Here is an 18,126-nt window from a genome sequence, read left to right on the forward strand (position 1 = left end):
CGGAAGTCGTTCCTTCCAATGATCGTCACGCGCGGCAGCGACCAGGCTGCTATCTCAACGAGCTTTCAAGTGCGCAACGAGCCCAGCGTAGTGCGCAATTACGGCAACCTCCTGACCGAATTCGCAAAAATCACGCCAGATGGGCTTGTCGTCTTCTTTCCCTCTTACCTGTACATGGAGTCCATCATCAGCATGTGGCAGGGTATGGGGATCCTCAACGAGGTGTGGAAATACAAGCTCATCCTCGTTGAAACGCCCGATGCTCAGGAGACTTCCCTCGCCCTCGAGACATACCGTACTGCGTGCTGCAACGGCCGCGGCGCCGTCCTACTGTGTGTTGCCCGGGGCAAAGTCTCGGAAGGGATCGATTTTGACCATCAGTATGGACGCACCGTGTTGTGCATTGGTGTTCCATTCCAGTACACAGAATCGCGAATCCTCAAGGCCCGACTTGAATTCCTTCGAGAGACGTACCGTATACGCGAAAATGACTTCCTTTCTTTCGATGCCATGCGCCACGCTGCGCAGTGTCTGGGACGAGTGCTCCGGGGCAAAGACGATTATGGCATCATGGTGCTGGCAGACAGACGATTTCAGAAGAAGCGGACGCAGCTCCCCAAGTGGATCAACCAGGCGCTCCTCGATGCGGATAGTAACCTGAGCACAGACATGGCTGTCAGCAGCGCGAGACGGTTCCTCAGGGGCATGGCCCAACCATTCAGGGCGAAGGACCAGGAGGGCATCAGTACGTGGAGCTATGCTGACCTCAAGAAACATCAGGAAGACCTGGACGAGCAGCGCATACAAGAATTGCAGGACATGCCGGCCAACGGGAACAGCGGGATGCCTCAGATACGGGCGGGAGGCGACTCTGACAACTACATGGATGATGACGTGGATGAGGGCATGATGGAGCTTGATAGCGGCATGTGATTGTGCTTCCTGGTGAGGGGTCTGGAGAGCGGGTGGCGATAGATCGGGGCTCATGACACACCGTGAAACAAAAACACCTGGTTTCTATTGATGGCATCTGTCTATAGCTACGCCGTGTAATGCGAAAGACGATGGTGATTTCTTCACCTATTTCTTGAGCCGGTCCCCCCTAGTCAATTTCACAGCCCTCAACGCCGGCAACGTGTTCGCCTTTCCGGGCTCCCTCCCGATCTCCATGCACAGTAGACGGATCAGGTCGTTGTTTGTCCAGTAGCTAGTGTGCGCACTGAGCATGTTGAGATATTGAAGCTCCAAGGGGCCGGTTCCAGAGCGGAGGTAATAATCCACCTGGCCGTTGTCATTGAGTAGGAATGCCTTCCTCTCTGCGATTTCCTCGCGTGTGAAATCGTGCACCTCCAACTCAAGCTGAGAGGGTAGCCGGCTTGTTGGTGGCTTCGCAAGTGCCGGGGCCAGGTCGGTGCTCGGGGCCGAGCCGGCGGGTTTCACGAAGCCGCGGATCGACGAGAACCATGAGCTGATTGTACTTGGTACGTGAGCGGTCCTCAGGTTCTCGGCAAACATTGGGTCGATAGTGCCGTTCAGGAGGTAGGCTATAGGGTCCTCTTTGGCCAAGACATTGTAAATGTTATCGACGGCGAGACAGCCAAACACACCCTCCTCGCGCACTACATCCTTGGCAATTGTATCCTGTGAGGCTATAGATTAGTCATATCCTTACCGATGCTGAATTGCTGTAGAATTAATTTGCTCCATGAATAGCGCTTAGTAGAGGATTGTGCGAGCAGCTCCTCCGATATGGACGGGAACGTCGTCATGGGGATACGAAAGCCTCCTATAGGAGAAGTCAAGCGGGACAGGATAATGGAAAGACTGACAGCTGCTTCTGCCCCGGGCTTTTGCCGGCCATTGCGAGGCGTGAGACTGCCACGTTCAAGAAGGAGGAAAAAGCCAGCTGGGCTGCCCAGGAGGAATAGGTTGGTCGTGTCGAACTCAAAGAATTGTGACTGGGGCATCGGGGTATTCAAGTCCAAAGGTGGGGGAATATTTGGCTGCCGGGATAATACATCGAGTGCCTGTGTTGCCACAAAATCAGCAGTCTGTCCACGCATTACCTGAGTGACCCTGTGAGCATTTCCTTCGGGCGCTGTCCGAGGTGACATGTGATGTTCATGGTGCCTAGTATACAGTATTTCTCTGCAGGGCACAGATCAAGCACATGACGTGCACATGCCTGGGCAGGGCGGTGGGGAAAAGGTTCTGTTGCTTTCTGGCAGCTAAAACGACGCGGAATGGATGATATGGGATGAGATTTACCATGACACTTCCGAGGGAATGGGCGATAAGGTGAACCCTTCCTTTTTGGCTGAAACCTGGATTGTTACGGCACCACAGTCGATAAACACGATTTGCTTCCATGACGAGCGCGGATATCATCTTGTTCTTATGATGGGAAAGGTAAAATGGGATCTAGCACGGTTTAGTCACCTGCTAGGGTTACCAACTTGACGGATGGTGGAACATTCCAAGCCACGGGAGATGAGAAGCATTTAAAAAAGAGGAGAAGGGGACTGACATCAAACATGACATCTGATATCAGACTCCTCACAGCTGGGATCGTATTGGGCTCAATGTCCTTCAGGTTGAAAGTGACTGAAGCCGAGGTCGCCTTGTCCGCGTCAGTCATAGGGCCGCCATCTTCGAATGATAGATGATGCCTCCAGTTCACGGGAAGGACCATGATGCCGTTGTGCGCCTCGCGGAGAACTGATTTGACCTCAGGGCTTCGAAGCTCAATGTTCATGGAACGGCGAAATGCCGTAATAGCGTGGGTGAAGTGGAAGCTTTCCACCCGCTCAGCGAACTTTTGACCAATTCCATGGGCGATGAGTACGAGGTCCGTGACTTGTCCACGGTCCTCCTCCGCCTTGCAGCCGGGGCAACCCCCGGGCATTGAAGCTTCGGCGCTAGCGGACTTCTGAGGGTCTCTTGCGCGGGCCGGCCTTTTCTTCTCGTGCAGTTGAATCCAACTGTCTCGGTCGAAGCCTCGAATGACTGGGATGCCGACAGTCAAGCCCTTCATGATTTTCTGCAGAGGCCGCCGTCCGTAGTACGCAGATGGTTTGAGACTCGGTTTCAGGAGGAATGCCGCCCTATCATTTCTGTAAAGCACATGGTGAGAGGGATAGCTGCGCCCCTGCGCTGGAGTTCCATCAGAACCCTCCTTCCCGGCGTCTGCAGGCTCAAGGGTCCCTTCGGCGGCAGCCTCACCCTGATAGCAACGGGCTGCACAGAATGGGTCGGATGCGATGGATACCCCCGGACCCTGTGTCCCTGAACCAAGAGGAGCAGTATCTTCGGGCCACAGCGGGTGAGACACTTTTTCTTCACCCAAAGGACCGACTTCGACGGCGCAGCGAAGCTCTTCCTGCCACTCCTGGCTGAATGCTCTGAGCTCTCGATATCCTGCCTCCAGCTGATTGGCAATGCTAGGGTCTAGAGGCACCATGGTATCGCTGAGGCACACCTCACAAATTAGCCAGGTCACTGTTCAGGCAGTGGATAGCATACAAGTCAGATATTCCCTTCCTGCACCGACCGCTGATGCACATGAGCCATGGGGTGGAAGAACCTCGGCGCCATGCAACCGCCCCCGCAACAAGAGAGCCCGACGGGTGAGACAAAATGGAGACCCGGCGAGGGTAAGATTGATTAAGAGCTTGGCAGTATGAAGAAATCCGACAACGGTATTGCAGGGTGACGAGGCCACGGATGGCAGTCCCGAGACACAGCAGAAAAGACAGTCTCAAAGAAGCATAAACCGCCACACGCCCACGCCTGCCCGCCCGCCTGACTGACTGACTGAAAACTAGTCATCCCCAACACCAAAAAGGAGCAACTTACCGATAAAACCAAGTTGATCTGGAGACAATGGCGATGTCATTGACGGGGGACCAGTATATGGGCTTCATCTGCAGTACAGGCAGGGATACCTCATGAAGCTTTGACACTCCTACGGAGACTGCAACGACGCGGGGCTCGAGTTCGGTGATACTGTTCCCGGGTGGGATGGGCGTGGTATCCGTTTGTGACTCATGCGCGGTAAAGTGCTGGTCGGCTGTGGCATCATCTGTCGTATGTTGTTTTGCGGCTTCACGCAACGACCCTGGTTCCGAGGCCAAATCGCCATCGGGATCTCCAACCCTGACGAAAGGCCGCCCTGATATTCCGTCGGTCACCTGTGGGTGGGCAAGACGCAGCCTCATGGCAGGTGTTTCGGGCTGGGGCGGAGTGCCGAAGGGGGCTGGTCCAGCGCCACCCCCGAGGGAAGCTGAGCGACTGGCGACGGGGTTTGAGGCAAGGGACGAGGCTCGGCCCCTGGCAGAGGTGGATAGGGCGGGCGAGACGAATGTGTCGGCCCTGGGTGAGGAAGCAACCACGGCTTGCGCCTGGATCGGCACGGCATTAGTGACAGCCGCCCGCGTGCGTCCGTCCCCCAAGACGGACATGACCTTTGCAACGACATGCTTCTGGCTCAGCGATGGCTGGAAGCCCCTCGACACCTCGCAAAAAACCTCGCGCAGCCTGTTAGAGGCATCAATAAGGAGCTCTTGGCAGCACACACCGAGGTCGGTGGCTGCGAGCGCGTCTAGAGGGGGCTCGAGAGGAGGAGGGGGGGCACGGGCGTCGTGGGAGTGCTTCTCCTTGTGGGCGCGGATGAGATGCTCGACGATGGTGTCCAGTTTCCGGGCGTTGGCGGCGGCCAGGGCAGGGCCGGGGCGCTGGTTCTTGAGGGAGGCATCGTGGTTGTTCCGGTGGTCTTCGTCGGCGAGGGTTAGCCACGCGGCTTCTAGGGCGTTGTTGTCGGCGTGGGAGAAAGGCCTTAGGATGCCTTTGGCGGGTCGCCCGTCAGCCGAAGTGGTGGCGGTTGCGGTGGAGAGGGGGTCATCGATGGGCACGAGGCTATGATAAAAGAACTGAGCGTTTATAGGGGGGATGCCGGCCAGGAGGGGCGTTTCCGGGCTGGGCTCGACGACGGGAGCCAGACTACATTCCGAGCCGTAGGTATGGTGATGCGGATGATCAGTTTCTTGGGGCTGGGCTGTGCACACAGCGTAGGGGTGTCAGCGCGGACTGGCGAAGGAGGGACAGGACGACCTACACATGGTTTACATCTGCCCGGAGGCCTTGATGCCTCGTGCTGGGTGCCAGGTGCCAAGGGGGCTGCCTCCTGTGGGACCGACTCCCATCCGAGGAGGGGAGGAGGCCGGGGTGAGGTGACAGCAACCAACCGAGAAGATTGTGCACTTCTATCGCGGCGACATGATGTAACGACGAGCCAGCCAGCCAGATGATATGTCGGGCGGGAGAGAATTCAGATCGAAGGCCGGGACGGCCTGAATGTGGTTGGCGACCAACCCCCCCTTCTCGTATGGTCGCGTCAGTCGCGCCGCGCGCCACGTCACTCACTCACAATCGGCCCGCTAGACTGCCTACGATGCCAGCAGGAACAGAGCTATGCCACCTTCTTGTTGCTCAGCCAGTCCCAAGGTCCCTGCGGATGCGAAGCTTGGGAGAGATGAGGATTGGTTTTTGTTGGTCAAAATCAAACGAAGCACTCTGATTAGAGATGACGTCGGCGAGAGCCACAGGGTTCCAGTCAGTCAGGAAGATAGTACCTGGGTACCCACCTACCTGGGTAGGTACCTACCTAGGTGCCTGCCTACCTAGGTGGGTATGGAACACATGAAACACACACACACACACACACACACACATGCGTATGTATATTACACAGAGACTTGTATACCTGGAGACATAGGGCCTGGGTGAAACAGAGCAAGTGCTTTGATTAGAACCAGAAGGACACGGTTCTAAACCCAGCGTAAGATTCCCTACCGTCCCGCCCCGCCACGAAGCTGCGTCGGGCTCACCCAACCTACGCAGAAACCCCATAGAAGTGCCTATGTACCTACCTGGGTAGGTAGTCACTACCTAAGTACGCTTTGCTTGGGTGTCTGCTACACGACCACTTACCTACATAGTAAGTGCCTCGCAGGGGGGGGGGACACTTTGGTAAACATCATCCTTTTTTTGGTATAATATATTGGTGACGAATCATGGGCACAATACCATGGATATACTGGGTAGCTAGTTGCCTGCCTGCCTGCCTGCCTGCAGCCTGCCTGCCTAGTGCGTGGTCAAGAGTTTAGACAGGGTGAAGTAGCACACGGGCCCATCCTTGGCTGCTGGGGTCTCCCCCTCGGGCTCCAGACCTGGTTTGACAGCCCCGCCACCCTTCTCTCCGGCCCCCAGGGACCGACCCGTTTCCCCAGATTTGAGTGGGTTGTGGATTACACAGTAGTGTAGACCCAGGTCAGGTGTCGCGCCGAGGCCAGGCTGGTCGGACAAGCCCAGTGAAACAAAGTGCCTACAGAGAGACAGACAGACCAACAGAATGAACGAATGACTGCCCTGTTTACGCTTGCCTGGTCGCCTTATCACGTTATCGTTGACTGCGACCAGCCTGCCTCCTCATTGGCAGCCTCCATGGCCCAAGCGACCAGCCCCATGCATGTCCCACTCAGGCCCTAGGCCCCTTCTGCCGCCGACTGTTACACCAACAGCCTAGCACCGAGGCCGTGGTGGGGACCGTGCTGTGATGTACGCACAGCCGGGACGGATCCTACAGTGTATGCCTGGGTGCTTGACCCATATTGATGGGGTCCAGTGGGTAGTGGGTCGCCCTGAGCCCCTCCGCCCCCGCTCAGCGGCAGCTTCAACGGTATCATGGTCAGACAACCAAACGTTCCTTCACCTTGCCTGACAGTTAATAAGCCGGATAGACAGCCAGACAGCCAGCCAGCCAGCCAGCCAGACAGACAGACAGACAGTTAGTCAGTCAATAAGCCAACAAGTCAATCAATCAATCAGTCAATCAGTCAATCAGTCAATCAACACCTGGACACGTCAACTCTGTGTCAATTCGGGCCAGCCGTCTGTTGGTGGCCACTGCGTAGCCGCTGAGCTCTTCCCGCCCCCAGAGCTGCCCTGCCCTGCCCTGCATTGTCCTCGCTCGCCTGGGCTGCCCTCCCCTGCCCTTGCCCAGCGTGCGTCTTGAAACTCAACAAGACTACACTCTCCTCCTCCTCCTCCTCCTCCTCCTCCTCCTCATTCTCCTCCTCCTGTCCTCCCTCCTGCTCCTCGCGCTGCGTACTCCGCATCTGTCGCCCCCGTGTCTTGGTTTTGGCCTTCTTGCTCCTGGCATCTTGCATCTTGCATCCTGCATCTCGCATCCCACAATTCCACAATTCCACAATTCCACAACTCGTATCTCGTACAGTATCTCACACCTCACCTCTTGGCCCCCGAGTCCTCAGCTTCACGTGCCGTGCAACCGCCTCGAGCTGCCTCGATATCATGACTACCTAGCTCCCTAGACCCTTCAGCTAGCTGCCCGCTCCCAGCTCCCAGCCAGCCGCCGTTGACCTTTCTTCCTTCTTTTTTCTTGTTTTCTTTCCTTTTTTTTGTTCGGTCTGATCTCACCTTGATCCCGTGCCTGTGCCACCAGCTGCACCGGAACGGCACCCGACCTCGTCCATCCGTCGCGAGGTGCTCCATCGGCCCCTCCTCCCCCAGGCCCGGCCCCCTTGCTATAGACAGACCATGGCCACCATTGCGCTCCCTCGACCCCTGCCGCCCCACCGCTCCTCCTCCTCCGCCATCGCCTCGCTGGCAACCCCGTTGACCATCGACACCTTGAACCCCCCCCAGTCTGACCAGTGCCCGCCCGCCGTCCCCAACAAGCACATCCCCGTGTGCCCGCCCGGCCCCGTGCCCCGCCAGGAGCCCACCACCCCTCCCCCTTCCCCGGGCAAGCACGACGACTGTGCCCAGTCCGTCCTGCACCCTCCGGCCCACTTCGTCCGCCTCGAGTCGGGCCCGCTGACCCTGTACGAGCTGTCCGTCGCCGACGTTGCCCGAGCTCTCGACTACGCCTCCCGCCAGCCCCTGCCCGAGCCCTCGCAGGTCTTCCCTTGGTTCCACGGCCTGCACCCCGCCAACCACCTACAGCAGTCCTTCTTCACCGCCCGGAGCCGCTCCCTGCGCAGGACTCCTTGTTGCCTGCGCGGTGTCACCCTCGTCAAGGCCGACGGCGACCTGGCTGTCTCGCGCCTCAAGGGTGCCATATCACCCCATGAGTTCATGCAGTGTGCCCCCGCCTCGCCCGAGTTCCACGATGTCGACCCCAAGGAGGGCTTCTCCGTGAGGAACTTCCAGATCCAGGCCGCCAAGGCAGCCATGACATCCGACATCATCGTCTATGGCGATGACCCCCTCACCACCCGCAAGATGGCCTGCGAAATCGCCACGGCTCAGCTGAGGTGGCGCGAGAGGCACGACGCCCAGGGCCACCCCCTCCCGGACTACAACACCTTTGTCTGCGTGAGCCCTTTCGAGGACTTCGAGGAGAGCCACCCGGACCTGGTCGCTGTTGACTCGGCCGGCCTCTTGACAGGCAGCGTCATCGACTTCGTCCACCAGGAGCGCAAGGAGATGTTTGCAATGACCAAGCCCACCCAGATCTCCCACAACGTCTGGATGGGTCCCACCCTGGACCGGGGCTCCGAGGACGATGGCTTGTTTGACATTCAGATCGAGTGTAGCGACATGGGCCGCCTTCACCCCGCTGCGCTCCAGGCCATCGCCGAGGACTCGGCTGCCGGAGCCGGCCAGCACTGTCTTGACTTTCCCTCCTCCGGAAGCATCCTGCCGTCCTCGTGGTCGCACGCTGAGGCCGACGGCATCGTCGAGACGTGCAAGTGGATATACCACCTGGCCCATGGGACCTACCCGGCAACGGCCGGTCATGATCGTGACGGAGACGCCTTCATGTCCGGGGACGCGCTGCCGTCACCGTGTCAGCTGCCGCCCCAGAAGGTTCTGATCCACTGTGGGGATGGGTACACCGAGTCCACCATGCTCGGTATCGCCTACTACAGCTACAGCAGCGGGCGTCCTATCCCGGACGCGTGGCTGAACCTGCACACCACACTCGGTCGCAACTTCTTCGCCTACCCCGCCGACGTCTCTCTTCTCACGGCCATCGCCCCCCGGCTGCTTTCCCAATCCCCCGCCCTCGCCGACAAGAGCGCCACCGAGGTACAGCACCTGGCTGCCGACGAGCCAGACTGGCTCCCTGGAATAGACGGCTCATTCCCAAGCCGGGTGTTGGACTACATGTACCTGGGCAATCTTGGTCACGCAAATAATCCCGACCTCTTGAGAGCCTTGGGGATCAAGCAGATCCTGAGCGTCGGAGAGACCACCATGTGGCGGGATGGCGAGCTAGAGAGGTGGGGGCCCGAGAACGTCTGCGTGGTTCAGGGTGTCCAGGACAACGGGATAGACCCCTTGACGGAAGAGTTCGAACGATGCCTCGAGTTCATCGGTAAGCATGCATTTCCCCGCGGGAGGGCGCACGACGGGAGCCAGCTAACGAGAGCTTTCACAGATCGTGGCCGCAGGAACGGGACCGCGACGCTTGTACACTGCAGGGTCGGCGTCTCTCGAAGTGCAACCATTTGTATTGCAGAGGTCATGCGAGCCATGGATCTCTCGTTCCCGCGGGCGTACTGCTTCGTCCGGGCCCGACGGCTAAATGTTATCATACAACCACACCTCAGGTTCGCCTACGAACTTCTCAAATGGGAGGAGACACTGCAGAGGAGGAAATATGCAAACGAAGCAGCACCGGCTGCAGGTCTGGGCATCAAGCGGGAGCTTGAGTGGGCCGAAATTGCGAGAGAGATCGCGTTAATGAATCGGCCGTACGCTAGATAAGATGCATGTCCTCGGCCATCTAGCGTGAGGGGAAACAGATCTAGGAAACGAATTTGACGATTTACGAAGGCAACTCGGGACAAATTTATCACTCTTGCTTCAAAAGCACACAGACGCGGGTCTTTTTCTTCTCTCTTTCCATTTCCTTGCCTTTCTTCTGCTGATTTTCCCCGCCCCGGTCTCTTCAGACCCCCTTTCTCTCTTTCTGTTGCCTCATATGTTCCTTCATATCGGGTCGCAGGGACCCCTCCCTGTGGGAATCATAGTCGTTTCACGGAAAACCTGGGTTTTATTCATTTGCGGGATCTTTTTGCTCTTGTCAGGGAAGGGCTGGGGCCGGTTTATCATTCAGTCACCATCAGAGGATAGCCAGACGGCCAGGGTCAAACAAACACCCCACCGGCCTGAGTAGATATCTTCTCTTTTCCGGTGGCGACTGGGAGTACAACAGGCTGATCTGTATCATGGTATCATTTCTTCCATACGTGGACGGCCTTTCTAGCGCTCAACTACTGGCATTTGGGGCCATCCTCGCCAGGCAGTTGCTGTGTCATCCTCGTGACGGAATGGACGCAGTATCATCACCCACACTGATCGATCAACCTTTTCATTTCTTAACTGGGATTGGAACTTACTAGCTTGGTTGACAGTGCAATTGCACCACATACACTCAGCCTCGCCATAGCTATCGCGTAAATGCGTCGGTACACGATTAGAACAGCATGCATTTGCGAGGGAGTATCTCTGAAACAGCGACCCCAGTAACGCCTTTGTCCCACCGCCTTGCCTACCACGCCGGCCCTGAAAGTTCAAAGGGTGCCACTTGTGGGATGCTATGTAAAACAGATCGAAAACCATGTCCTCCGCATCGGGATATATGCCACCACGGTAATGAAAGCAATGCGGATACCGTTACGGATTGAAGGACCCATCTAGCTTATCATCCCCCTCGAGCACTCTGGTTTGAGGTAGAAAATGTCAGCGAGGTAATACATCAAGTGTCCCTGCGACCCTATAAGAGAGGCCCTCGCCATGCGCCTTGATAATTCATCGAAAGGGTTTACTATAAGTTAAGGAGCAAAGATGAGGCGAGAAAAAAGGCGAGAAAAAAGGCGAGAAAAAAGGCGAGAAAAAAGGCGAGAAAAAAGGCGAGAAAAAAGGCGAGAAAAAAGGCGAGAAAAAAGGCGAGAAAAAAGGCGAGTCGCGTTTTCTGGAGACAGTTTGTGGCGGCGGAGGTGGGTGGGCTGGAAGACTTACGAGAATTGGCGAACCAGGTATCCTTCGCCTCCATGCTCCATATCTATATTGAAAACATAGAAGCCGCCATCACTGGTCACGACCATTACCTGTGGGCTACTGCTGCTCATTGCCACAACACTCCGCAGCGGCCCGTTGGGAAACATCAGCCCTGCAGGCCCGGTGTTGGCGGGCGTTTTATTGGGCGACGTGGCCGAAGATACCTTGGGCAGCTTGATGTAGGCGAAATCGCGCATGGGCTCCCACATCTCTGTCACAGTCTGCGGCAGGTAGGAACCAACAACGCCGGCGACGCTACGGCCCATCAGCTGGGAAGACCGCCGCAACATGCTACTGAATGAACCACTTTGCCGCCGGTTCGCAGGGGTACTTGTCGTGCCCGGGCCATTGTTGGCCGAGGATCCTGCAAGCTCAGCCGCATCGCTGCGCGGCGACCCTGTTGCGCTACCAGGCGAGTCGTTCCCACTGTCGTAGCTGCGAGACCGGGACCGGGACCATCGATCCGCACGTGGCGATGGCGTCTGTTCTGCGGTTTCTGCGGCGCCTGTAAAACCACTTGGACCAGCCCCGGCCTGCGGACCTGGACTGGATAGCCGGAATATATGGACAGTGTCAGACGTCGAGGAGACACAAAGCAAAGTCGAGCTCAAATTGAACGACATGCTGTAGATTGTGGACGGGTATGTACCACGACGGAACTGGTATAGCTTCTGGCCACGGGGCACGGAGAAAACACGGATGATAGTGCCTGTCTCGGATGCGGTGGCCAACAGGGTCCCGTCGCTGTTGAGGGCTATGCAGGAGAGGGGCGAGCGGTGAGCCTCGATGACGTTGACGGCCTTGAGCGTTATGGTGTCAAAGATCAAAACCTCGCCAGAGGTAGGGGGCACGTAGGTGGAAAGAGGAGGCGCGTGAGCTGGGCGCCTCTCACCTGTGTCTTCCCTGGGCTTTGGCAAGGGGTAGGCGACGTAGCAGTTCTCGGACGAGGGTGACAGCGCGCATATGGCAGTCGGGTTCGGAGAGGTGGTGATGACATAGAGCAATGTCATGTTGGCGATGTCGTACAGATATATCTCCTCCTCGAGGATGACGGCCAGGCGGCGGCGGTTCAGACGGACGGCGAGGACAGCAGAGCGGAAGGTGAGCTCGCATATAACGGATGCCCTCTGCGAGTACGGTCAGCCAGACTCGGTCGTGAGACGACAAGGAGAGGGCCCAGGCACCTTTGTGTTCTGGATGATGAGATGTCGCGGAGACAGGACCAGGGCGACAAGAGAGGTGGAGAAGAGCATCTCGATGATGGAGACATTGCCATCGTCGCTGCTGAAGATCTTGGAGAAGGGATCGGTATGATAGATTCGAAAGCCCTTGGAGGTGCCTGTATCGAGACCAGTTAGCAACATGAGACGGGTGGCCGCAAAGGGCAGGGAGAGCCGGGCACTGACCGACAGCCAGGCAGCTGTGATCCTGGTTGAAGGTGATAAAGTTGAGGTTTGCGGAGGCCATGTTTGCATCAGGTTGTGAGAGAGATGGGGAGCTGCCTTTGGGCGAGGCGAGTCGGGGACGCGGAGCCACTCAAGACCAGGACCAGGACCAGGACCGAGACCGAGAAGGCGACATGCCGACCCAGGAGCTGGCACCAGAGCAGGCGGGCCGGGAGCAGGGAAAGGAGAGGGAGGCGAGTCCTCAGCCTGGGCCAAACTATGAGAGAAGGGCGTCTGCCGGATGGTGGACTGCTGAGTTTGAGCCTCGGGTTGTGGAGGAAGAGCTGGGCTGGCGTCGCCCAGGTCGTCGTCACACGGCTTCAGCAACAAAGACGGAGCAGCTGGCCCGGCTGAGTGAGTACCAAGCAGGTATGGAGGTTCGGCTGGGGTCCGGAAAGGAGTGAGTCCTGTTGAGCCTCAGTCTGTGCAGAGGGGCCAAGGAGCAAGGGGCCAGAGGAGAAGGAGGCGAGAGAGTGAGGAGCTGCCCGCGTCGTCTGTCACGACGAACGGTGAGCCAGAGAACAGGGGGTTGCTATGCACCTGACCCATGCAGCCAGCCAAGCCAGCCTGACGGAGATGGGCATCGGTACGCGGCATCCATGTGTGTCAGCAGCTCTGCAGAGCTGAACGCAACCTGACAAGAGGTACCCCCACAGAAGGGAGCTCCAGAAGCTTGGGCCATGCGGGGCGGCCTACCAACAGCAGGCAGGCAGGCAGGCAGGCAGGGAGGGAGGCACCTGGGAGCGAGCGAGAAGCTACCTAGGTGCTCACCCGGGTACCGAGGTACCTAAGCACCTGGGCACCCAGGTACCACGAGCGAGCTTGTCTCTCCCTATCGCCGTTCGAGTCGCAATCCTGCATTGCCCCAGGAGGCTTTGGTGGGCCTGAACGGCAAGGCGAGGAAGGCGTGCAAGGCGGCAAGGGCGGTCCAGGGCTTTCGAGCAGGTGGTAGTTCTTTAGTTACTCCGTACACAGATACCTGGGTCTACCTGGTGGTAGACCCTGGCTGGCCTTCCCCGGCTTAGACACCGGCGGCACTGCCCATGTTCGGACCCGAGCTCGAACAATTTCTGCTGCGCACACATCGATCTGACTTCCGTTTACACCAACGCCCCCCCCCCCCCAAAAAAAACCCCACGAGACGTGCCTCAGGATGGGCGTCCACGAGGGCCGCGGCTCAGCCACTACCGGCCCTCATCCGCAACGAGCAACTGCTCAGGATGATCTGGTAATGAATGTCAGTTCATCCTCGGGCCTCCTGCCCGTCTTCCCGCGTTCATCACCGCGTCTTATACGCACATAAATAAATGCGCATTGGTAAAGACTGCGGTATGCGAACAAGACCTAGACTGACTGCCTGCGCCGTCCTGCCCAGACCAACAATAGCAGCATTGTCTCAAAAAGAAGTGTTGAGCGTCTCTACTACCCGGATGAGCCCCATTTCTTCCGCTTCTTCGTCAAGAAATTCCAGCGCAGAGCTCCGCTTATCAATAGGGGCTACCATCTCAGGCTTCATGTCATCGACGTGGCCTTGCGTGACTTTCTAAAGCAGCCCTCAGGAAAGAAAAAGGTCATCGTGAATCTCGGCTGCGGAAGGTGTGCCCTGCTTGCTTCCAACCATCTCTCTCTCTTTCTCGCCTACACACACAGACACAATTAACTTTGTCCCACGAGGCTAACGGCAACTCCAGTGACGTTGTTCCCTGGCAGTGCTGGACTCGCTACCCAGAGCATTGCATCGCATCCCACGCCGTTTTTGTCGATGTTGATTTCCCCGAATTGGCGAGGCTGAAGCGTCGAACAATCCTCGAAACACCAGAGCTCGCGTCCCAGCTGTCCCAGGTCCAGGCCGAGGAAGACGGGCCCCTCCCTAGCTTGTTGCTGCGAAGCAGGGACTATCACCTCGTAGGTTGCGACTTGCGTGACCTGTCCGTGCTGCAGCAGTCCTTGAGCCTCATCGCAAATCCCGAGGAGTGCGTCTTCTTCTACATTGCTGAGGTGTCGATTACGTACATGGAGTCTCATTTCGCAGACGCCTTGATTCAGTGGGCGAGCACCCTTGGTGAAGGTGAGGCTGCTACATCCCTGGACTGTCTGATGTCTTGCTAATCCCGTCCAGCCGAATTCTTTCTGCTCGAGCAGATCCTCCCAGACGGCCCTGGCCACCCTTTTGCCCGTACCATGATGGATCGTAAGTTGACCACGTTCTCACCTTGAGGCCCGGGGAACCTCAGACCCGGCATGGTCAGGCAGCACCTCCTTTCCCCGACTTCACCCTTTGTGCTCGTTGGTCCCTTCCTCAGCTACGGGGACGCAAGTGGTTAATACAAAATGCCCTAGATTTCAACAAGCTCGCAGCGCCCATCAAGTCAGTGGCTGCCTATCCAGATGTGTCTGCACAGCGCGCGCGTTTCTCGGAGAGGGGCTGGTCACAAGTCCGCGCTCAATCCCTCTGGTCAGCCTGGAATGATGAGCATTTCCTATCTGCGGATGACCGGCGAAAGCTGGACGAAATCGAGCCCTTTGACGAATGGGAAGAGTTTTGTCTTTTCGCAAGTCACTATCTTATCTTACACGCCGCAAATCATGGAAAGCAAGACCTGGCCCCCTTTGAGGCCGGTGACACTCCCGAGATCCCAGGATTCGTGGCCACCACAACCTATAAGCCACTCACCGGCCACCACGGCCTCCGTCGATTTGGCGCAGCCTTGATCCTGAGCGATAGACTGGGGAGGAGATCCATTCTGAATTGCATGGGTCTTGGACCTACCACCCGTCTTCCGTCGTACGACATCTACAAGCTTCACGGCCCCGGAGGCGGCATTAGAGCAGACTCCACGGGGCCCTCGAGTCGTATGTGCCATTCGACGACAGACCTTGGCGTGCATGGCTATCTTAGTGTCGGAGGTCGAAACTCTCCATCTCGGGCCAAGAATGATTGCTGGCTATTGAGAAAGGATTCACATCGATGGGAGCGAACTCGAGACCTACCGATTCCGTTGTATCGCCACTCTATCTGCAGACTCTTGGGCTCTGCAATTGCTCTCCTGATTGGAGGCAAGCAAGATGCGGCCACCATATCCAGTGAGATCATGGTGTTCCATCCGGACAAGGGATGGGTGTTGTGCGTGATTCGCGGTTCTGTCACCCCACAGCCAGTTTTCGGTGGTATGCTCACATGCTGTGCACGTGAGCAAGATGGCAGTCCTGTCTTTCATGGGTTCCTCATGGGGGGTATCTCCGACGGTATCATACAGAGCCAAATGCTGGCCTGGACTCTAGTTCTGAGCGATGATGAGGTAGGTGCATACGCCACGAGAGTGAGCACAAGCGACATTCTGACACAAATAGGCCCCTTGCATTACTTTTGCGCCTGCAGAAGTGGATGAAGTTTCTACCGCACTCCTGGCTCGATTTGGTTCTAGCTGCATCCAGAATGAGGACTCTTTGGTTGTCCTGGGCGGCGTCGGCCGTGACGGAGTGATCCCACGAAACCGTGAAGTTCTACTCTGCTCTGTGACAGGTCCCCGAATACGGGTTGTTGGAGCGGGTCCTATCCCGGACGGCGAACAGGATGGAGAGATGCCGCGGCCACTGCTCGTGGGGTCCTCGATTGTGTCACCGCAAGACGGACAGGTAGTCATAATCGGCGGTGGGGCCACGTGCTTTTCCATGGGTTCATTCTGTACGTAAGCCCCGACCTTTGCCTCTCTGGTCACATTTCGCGGCAAGAACGGTCCCTGGTCTGGCATGTCCAAGGACTGCTGCTTAAATGGTGGCATGAAGGACGGGGGCTGCGTTCCGCTGTTGCTGCTAGCCTCAATGACGTGTACTAACTTGGTTGTTTCCCCAAAGGGACCAGAGGCTCGTACACATTATCAATCGATAGCTTAAGCAGGGGCAAACAATCTCGACTGTCACCGCACCGGACGGGTTGGGAGTTTTCGGGGGCTGGCGAGATAGAACCGCAGTCCTCAAGCGCCTCAGCGAGTGGCGTGGACAGCCAGCCCACTGACATCAAGCCCGTTCCCCGCGTCCATGTCTCCTCGAAGGAATCATTTGAGGCAATTGTCAGACAGGGCTTGCCCGTCGTGATAGAAGACTTGGACATAGGCCCCTGCCGCAGCAAGTGGACACTGGACTACCTCACCAGACAGGTGGGAGATCGCAAGGTGCGTGTGACCACAGGCAAGCGGTAGAAATATTGGACACTGACACGCCGCCTGTACAGGTTGTTGTGCACGAGTGCGGTGTGCGGAACATGGATTTCAATGCCAAAAATTTCCGATACACCACGATGAGATTTGGTGACTTTGCTAAAGAGATCCAAAGCGGCGCACGTCTCTATCTGAGAGCCCTCTCGGCCAACGCCCCCGCTGACCAGCCTGCCAACCTTGCCAACGACTTTCCTGAATTGACTGCTGACTTCTCGCTCCCCGAGGCGCTTGATATGTGTCGGGAGAATATGCACAGCTCAGTCCTGCGGGTTTCCGGCCAGGTGAGCCTCCATCACTCATGTGATGCTCCTACAGACCGTGCCCGAATGCTGACTTGGAATGCTGAATTTCAGGTGGACATGTGGCTGCATTACGATGTCCAGGCAAACATCTACTGCCAGGTGAGCGGGTCGAAGAGAATGCTCCTCTTCCCGCCGTCAGACGTGGTAAAGATGTCCTTTGCGCCGGGAGCCTCGAGCTCGAGCATTGATGTGTTCAGCTGCCTCGACTCCCCAGCACTACGGAACACTCGTCCGTGGGAGGCATACCTGAGAGCAGGCGACGTCTTGTTCCTGCCGCCCCTGTGGTTGCATACCGCCACGCCCACTGGCAAGTCCAGCATTGCGCTGAATGTGTTCTTCCGCGACTTGAAGTCTGGGTATTCAACCGGACGTGATGTGTATGGGAACAGGGACCTCGCGGCTTATGAGAAGGGTCGGCTGGAGATTAGTCGCATTTCCAAGGCATTTGACAGGGTTCCCATGGAGGCCAGGCAGTTCTACATGCTCAGGCTTGCCGGGGAGCTCGCTCAAGCCGCTGAGGCTGGCCAATAATGGCCTGTTCGTCACAGTGCTGCCGGTTGCGCCCCGGTGGTGACCTCGGCGATGCGAGACTGCGTATTGGGACCTTTGGGGGCGACCAGGCTGAGGTGTAGCGCAAACAACAACGACCGACTCAGTGCTGCATACGTGCTGGATTCGCCCTCCGTCTTTCTTAACCAACCAACTCTGGGTGTGCAGCAGATGTCGCAACCGAATAGAATATTCCCATGGCAGTTTGTCGTCTAGGAAACCACCCTCCAAGAGGTTGTCAGTGAGATAATAACCTCTGGCCCTGGTACAACGGTGCAGGGCTAGCATGCCGTGGGCGACCAATGACGGGAGGAGGATCTGGCGCCCTGGTTCGCATGAAAGGCCACTTCATGCGATGCTACCCTAGCTGCTGGACCAGAGGCAAGCAGGCAAGCAGGCAAGCAAGCATAATAATAAGCATGCAGCTGACAGCCTCGCAGCCTGCTAGTCTAGTCACCAAGTGACCACATCCGTCGGCAGGCTGGTGGTGTTCCTCTCGGTCCCTCTCCTTGTCCCTATTGA

At 57.4% G+C, this 18,126-nt stretch overlaps 4 protein-coding genes across 4 annotated transcripts; 2 read left to right on the plus strand and 2 right to left on the minus strand.

Annotated features, from left to right (window-relative positions):
- Positions 1-1,080: 1,080 nt before the first annotated feature.
- On the minus strand, positions 1,081-5,907 carry KVR01_009976 (uncharacterized protein; the record flags this gene model as incomplete). Its single annotated transcript, XM_044786182.1, has 6 exons — positions 1,081-1,641; positions 1,830-2,027; positions 2,269-2,421; positions 2,528-3,467; positions 3,856-5,053; positions 5,895-5,907. 6 exons carry the CDS (start codon positions 5,905-5,907, stop codon positions 1,081-1,083), a joined length of 3,063 nt encoding a protein of 1,020 aa, XP_044641224.1.
- Positions 5,908-7,617: 1,710 nt separating this feature from the next.
- Positions 7,618-9,795, plus strand: KVR01_009690 (tyrosine/serine/threonine protein phosphatase PPS1; the record flags this gene model as incomplete). Its single annotated transcript, XM_044786412.1, has 2 exons — positions 7,618-9,403; positions 9,467-9,795. 2 exons carry the CDS (start codon positions 7,618-7,620, stop codon positions 9,793-9,795), a joined length of 2,115 nt encoding a protein of 704 aa, XP_044640938.1.
- Positions 9,796-10,707: 912 nt separating this feature from the next.
- Positions 10,708-12,558, minus strand: KVR01_010017 (uncharacterized protein; the record flags this gene model as incomplete). The annotated part of the gene is made up of 4 exons (XM_044782162.1): positions 10,708-10,753; positions 11,053-12,218; positions 12,276-12,430; positions 12,498-12,558. 4 exons carry the CDS (start codon positions 12,556-12,558, stop codon positions 10,708-10,710), a joined length of 1,428 nt encoding a protein of 475 aa, XP_044641265.1.
- A 1,131-nt stretch (positions 12,559-13,689) lies between these two features.
- Positions 13,690-17,586, plus strand: KVR01_009819 (tRNA methyltransferase PPM2; the record flags this gene model as incomplete). The annotated part of the gene is made up of 9 exons (XM_044787613.1): positions 13,690-13,773; positions 13,912-14,132; positions 14,228-14,604; positions 14,656-14,727; positions 14,877-15,835; positions 15,888-16,221; positions 16,392-16,708; positions 16,768-17,034; positions 17,107-17,586. 9 exons carry the CDS (start codon positions 13,690-13,692, stop codon positions 17,584-17,586), a joined length of 3,111 nt encoding a protein of 1,036 aa, XP_044641067.1.
- Positions 17,587-18,126: the final 540 nt, after the last annotated feature.

This window comes from Diaporthe batatas (genome assembly GCF_019321695.1).
Source record: "Diaporthe batatas strain CRI 302-4 chromosome Unknown Contig00012, whole genome shotgun sequence".
Lineage (NCBI taxonomy): Eukaryota > Fungi > Ascomycota > Sordariomycetes > Diaporthales > Diaporthaceae > Diaporthe > Diaporthe batatas.